This window comes from Zophobas morio, unplaced genomic scaffold, assembly GCF_036711695.1.
Source record: "Zophobas morio isolate AGI-343-1 ecotype UQ-CSIRO unplaced genomic scaffold, CSIRO_AGI_Zmor_V1 ptg000031l, whole genome shotgun sequence".
Classification (NCBI taxonomy): Eukaryota; Metazoa; Arthropoda; class Insecta; order Coleoptera; family Tenebrionidae; genus Zophobas; species Zophobas morio.
Window position 1 is genome coordinate 5,744,871 of NW_026972136.1, and position 6,000 is coordinate 5,750,870.

At 35.4% G+C, this 6,000-nt stretch overlaps 1 protein-coding gene across 1 annotated transcript; it reads right to left on the reverse strand.

Annotated features, from left to right (window-relative positions):
• Positions 1 to 2,152: 2,152 nt before the first annotated feature.
• On the reverse strand, positions 2,153 to 3,869 carry LOC135139431 (lipid droplet-regulating VLDL assembly factor AUP1-like). Its single transcript, XM_064069662.1, has 5 exons — positions 3,732 to 3,869; positions 3,392 to 3,680; positions 2,923 to 3,339; positions 2,695 to 2,875; positions 2,153 to 2,647 (listed from the first exon to the last, which is right to left on the reverse strand). The coding sequence occupies exons 1-5, from the start codon at positions 3,773 to 3,775 to the stop codon at positions 2,349 to 2,351; spliced, it is 1,230 nt and encodes a 409-aa protein (XP_063925732.1). The 5' UTR covers positions 3,776 to 3,869; the 3' UTR covers positions 2,153 to 2,348.
• Positions 3,870 to 6,000: the final 2,131 nt, after the last annotated feature.

Below are 6,000 nucleotides of genomic sequence, written 5' to 3' on the forward strand. Positions count from 1 at the left end.
AAGGGCGGGTGGGCGGGCTTCCATTTTGCCTTTTTGTTTTAATATGTGTAGACTTCTTTTCACAATGAAACTTAAAACATGTTTAAAATTGAAAATTTGTAAAAGGAAATATCGATTTTGCCCCATAATTTCAAAATCCATATTTCCTGGCAAAAGTGTACCATTTTAACCATCTTTTAAGTTGTGAAAAGATAGCTATTAAGAATTAGTATATTAGTATATTAAGAAAAAAAAGGAAAAATATAATCCCCGCCCATCCGCCCTATCTCAATTCTGATGATTTTTTTTATTCGTCGTGAACCGACGGATGGACGTTAATTGTAAAATCCTTAACTAAAATTAACCATTTTAAACATGTTTTAAGTTTCTAATAAGAATAAAAATATTCATCACAATTGAGATGGGGTGGGTGGGCGGGGTTTATATTTTGCCTCTTTTTCTTAATATACATAGTATTCTTTGAACAACAGGATACTCAAAAACATGTTTTTAATTTCTTGTAAAGAAATAAGTATTTGCAGTTAAACTCCGCCCCCTTGGTTCTCGCCGAATAAAAAAAATCATCACAATCGAGAAAGGGCGGGTGGGCGGGCTTCCATTTTGCCTTTTTGTTTTAATATGTGTAGACTTCTTTTCACAACAAGAAACTTAAAACATGTTAAAAATGATAAATTTGTATGAGACAATATCGATTTTGCAATTAGGCTCCGCCCCATAATTACAAAAACCATATTTCCTTGTAAATATGTACCACTTTAGCCATGTTTTAAGTTTCTTGTTGTGAAAAGATGGCTATGTACATTAAGAGAAAAAAGGCAAAATATAAGCCCCGCCCACCCACCCTATCTCAATTCTGATGATTTTTTTATTCGTCGTGGGCGGAGGGGAGGAGCTTATTTCTAAAATTCTTATTTTTCTACGAGAAATTATCATATGAAATTTGTTTTTAAGTAATCGTGTTATGCAAAAAAAACTAAATGTATTAATTAAAAAAGAAAACCAAAACAGAAGCCTTGCAAAATCCTTATTTCTCTACAAGAAATAAAAAACATGTTTTCGAGTATCGTGTTGTTCAAAGAATACTACGTATATTTAGAAAAAAATGACAGAAATTAAGCTCCACCCATATCCATCTCAAGCTCAATTGTGATGAATTTTTCATTCGTTGTCAGACGGAGGGGCGGAGCCTAATTGCAAAATCGATACTTTCCCACAAAATTTACCACTTTAAACATGTTTTAGCTTTCTTGTTGTGAAGAAAAGACTACACGACACATATTAAAAAAAAAGGGCAAAATTTAAGCCCTTGTAGTTAAAATACCTAATCTTTTTTTGAAATGAATAGCAATAAATCTTGTTGATTTAAACGTTGAGAACTATCTTTAACAATGCATAAGTACCTACTGACAGAATGTTGAATATGAGAGTTTCGGTGAACAGGTGAATAAATAGTTTAATATTAGTGGACTTCATTATCACTATCAAAATTTTATTTTCGTGGAATTAGTGCTGTCAACCAGAAAAATGTCCCTCTTACTTCAGGGGATTTTCCTTCATTGACAGCACTGTACACTACCGCAAGACCGCTATTGACTTTGACTACTAGCATTGCTACCAATAATTCAATATTACCAACATAAAAATCTTCATGTGCTTGCCTAGCAGCACTGTCTTCAACTAATCGATATTTCAATTTTTTACGTCATCTTTGTACATCCTGAAGAACACAGTTCGCCACATTGTTTTCACAATACCATATATTTTTGACAGTTAATAAAAGTTTTAAATCTTGCGCACACTCTGTTCGTATTGTTCAAGTCGAACGATAAAAAAACACTAGATGGCATTCGTAACAGTGATTTTATTTTTTCTACAGTACTTCCCCTGGCTATTTAATTTAATACAAAAACCGCTTATTACGAAAAATATTTGAATAGCAACCATTTCAATTATTTATTATTAAGTAATTACAATCTAATAACAATTTAATGTCTTATTTCCTACTTAATCGAGGTTTCTCAATTTCTGGAAGTTAAAAAAATTGTGAAATTACGCAGAGAAAATTGGCTTTCAGTAGCCCACAATTTTGTTTATTTTTAGTTAATTTTTCGAAACTTGCAATTTTTTGATTTAGCAAAAAAATTAAACGCCCTTTTCGACTCATTCAAAAATATTTATTGCAACCAAAAATAAATAACAACTCGGCGTTATGTACAATTTAAGTAGAAAGAAACCGCAACAAAACTGAACCTAAAGTAAAAAAGTATCTGAAAATTCTCAAGTGCATAAAACTGAGTGCCATAGAAGAACTTAGCGACTACGTAAAAACAATTTATCAAAAACCAGCACTAAAACGGTATATTCAAATTATGTTTCTCGATATAACGCCTTCGAGCGTTGGCGATGAGTTGTTCTTTCCTCTCTTGGAACGATTTATTCCTCTCTTGTGCAGACTTGGCAAAAGTAGAAGCGGCTGTATTGAACAATTCCCTATCACTTGTAGAAGTAGAAGGTGTAACATTGGTGGCTGTCGCCACTGAAGTGGAAGGCTGTGGATTAGCAGAAGTAGAACTAATTTGTTCTGGCACGAAAAGTACACGCCCTTCTAAGATATTGGTAATGGTGGAGTCTACATTTCTCGTTTTGCCTGCCATCAAACTGCTATTAACTCGAACTCACAACACTCCAACTTACTCAAATCCTTATAGATCGCGTTTAATGGCACGTGTGGCAGTACTTCCTTCACCTGAGTTGCCATTCTCCGCATTTCAATATCTATGGTGGGGCGAGGCATCGGTGGCGGCCTCTGGCGCTCCACCAAGTGTCGCTTCTCGAACTCCAAAAGATCAGAAGCCGACAACTCGGGAGTTTCCACCTACAGTACACAACACAAAATAAAAAAACCAAAAAAAATCAACCCACCTTCATAGTCGTGGCGATATTTTGGCGCACGATTTCTGAAAATTCCGCCTCTGCCAAGCTTTTCCGCTCCAGTGAAGGTAAAAATTTTAGTTTATAGTTAGTTAAAGGTGAAAACATGTAGAACATAACATCGATCCAATACCCAGACCCTAAGGTGGTAACCGACAAGTCAAGAAAAGGTCTCTCGATGCTAATACAAATAGGTTGTACTCTGTTAGTCACAGAAAAAGGGTAAGTTTTAAATTTCAGCAGTGCTTTGCCATTGGTGATTTTGTCCTCAGGCATGAAATGTACAGGCGTTTGCTGGTCTGCCAAAAAATCCGTCACGTTTTTCTTGAACGCATCCGCATTACTTTGGCTACCAAAGTAGTGAAGTCCTAAGCCTTTCGACAAGGCTGGGTGCATTTGAGCGCCTGGCTGCAATACGTCGTGTTAACTGGAGAGTATCAAAGTTTGAAAAGTGACTTACCGAAACTGATCCCGTCGCCGTGTGGACAGCTAAGTGATCGAAAATCGACAAGTTATTGCTAACGTATACTTCTACATTCTCTTTTTTTTCAGGATTCTCTACCGTTACAGTTATACCTAAAGTTAAACAAGCGACTTTATTGACAACATTTTGAATGATCCGAGTGTCTGACAAACTGCATCCTATTAAAATGACACTCAATGCTAAGATTGTTCTTAAAATAAAAAGGACTAATCCAACAGGTAAGTAAAGCACCAAACACAAAAATTTCAACTCATTGTCAGGAAGCCTGAAAATGCATTATTTTCGAGTTACTGGTCGTATTAAAAGCGTGGGTTACCTTTTGTATTTAAACAGATGCTTAACTTCTATATTACTTGGCATTTTCACATAACAAAAAAATAATTTCTTACGTTTTTATGCAAAATAACATAACAGAAGGTTAGGTTCGTGACGTCATTGGGGATTGACGTGTTTGACATATGACGTTTGGGAAGACAGCGGCGGCGCCTGAGGAATTCTGACCAACAATTTTAAAATCATCAAATCAAATTCAAATTGTCATATTAACCCATCAAATAGCAATCTTAATCCAAACGTGGCTGATTTTTATCGCGTTTTTGCCGCCTCTGTTTACGGTGCTTTTTTGTCACATTTGCCGTGGTGTCTTATATTGTAGTTATTAAATAAATCACTAAAAATGACTATACGATTTTGACAGTTGGTGTCAAACACTTTGGGTTAATGATTGAAGCAAATTTTTGAGTTAGCAATTCTGAATTATTGGCAGCAGTGGGAAGACAGCAGCTTCTGAATTGGCGCCGAAAATTTCAACTTCATCAGGTATGCCGTCAACGTATTTTTAATATGTAGCCAACCTGACAACAAAAAAATCACAAACATTAATAATAATCATTCGGTACCAGAGATTTCTTAGTAACTTATAGTTGATGTTTTGTTGCATTCTTCTTGTTCTTTTTTGTAACTTTGTTGGCGTTTGCTTGTTTGCTGTCTATCCCTTTTTTACGTTTCTTGTCGCTTTTTTGTTTTTTTGTGGTTTTTCTTATCCCTGGTAAAAAGTTGATGACGTCATCACAAGACTTTATTATAAAAACTATGCTAAAAACTTGAAAAATACTCACAGAATGCTTTTTACCGGTGGTTTAGCAATCAAAATCATTGTATTTAATTGTATTTCAGGGGCCAGGAAAGTAAGCTAAGGTAATCCGAGTCTATCGGAACAATGGCCACTTTTATATTTTCTCGACGTTTCATGACCCCTTGAGTACGAAAAAGAAGTTTCCCGTTTCCGTCTGTCTGTCTATCTGTCTGATTTCTGTGTCCATTTATATTACACACGTGATCTCCGAAACTGCTGCACCGACTGTTGTTAAATTTTGTATGTATATTATTAATATCATGTAGACGGTTAAATGCGAACCAAAATTTTGCTAATCAACCCCACCAACAATTTGATGACGTCATTTCAAAGAGTTCTATATTTATTTGATTTAACTGTTATACAAAAATGTAGTCCTATAAATGAAATGTACGAACACGCGTGAAACTTTCTCAGAGGTCCCAATTGTCTTTTTTAAAAATGTAAAACCTTGCCAAGGACCTCAAATATCTTTTTTTATGTCAAACCTTCTCAGAAATTCCAACTGTCTTTTTTTAATATAAAACCTTCTCGGAAACCCCAAATATCTTTTTTTTAATGTGAAACGTTCTCGGGGGTCCCAACTGTCTTTTTAAAAAATGTAAAACCTTCTCGGGAAACCCAAATATCTTTTTTTTATGTGAAACCTTCTCGGGAGTCCCAACTGTCTTTAAAAATGTAAAACCGTCTCGGGGGCTCCAACTGTCTTTTTTTAAAATGTGAAACCTCGGGGGCCCGAATTATCTTTTTTTCATGCGAAACCTTCTAGGGTGTCCCAACTGTCTTTTTTTTTAATATAAAACCTTCTCAGCGACCTCAAATATCTTTTTTTTAATGTGAAACCTTCCCAGAAGTCCCAACTGTCTTTTTTTTATGTGAAACCTCCTCAGGGGTCCCAACTGTCTTTTTTAAAAATGTAAAACCTCCTGAGGGGCGCCAAATTTCTTTTTTTTATGTGAAATCTTCTCGAGAGTCTCAACTGTTCTTAAAAATGTAAAACCGTCTCAGGGGCTCCAACTGTCTTTTTTTAAAATGTAAAACCTCGGGGGCCCTAATTATCTTTTTTTTATGTGAAACCTTCTCAGAAGTCCCAACTGTCTTTTTTTTTTTAATGTGAAACCTTCTCAGAGGTCCCAACTATCTTTTTTAAAAATGTACAACGTCCTGAGGGGCGCACAAATGTTTTTTTTTTTTTTTTAGAAGGTGAAACTTTCTCGAGGGCCCCAAATGTTTTTTTTTATGTAAAACTTTCTCGGGGGTCCCAACTGGTTTTTTAAAAATGTAAAACCTTCTCGGGAACCCCAATCGTCTTTTTTTATGTGAAACCTTCTCGGGGGTCCCAACTGTTTTTTTTTTAATATAAAACCTTCTCGGGGACCCCAAATATCGTTTTTTTTTCAAGGGGAAACCTTCTCGTAAGTCTCAGCTGTCGTTTTTAAAAATGTAAAAC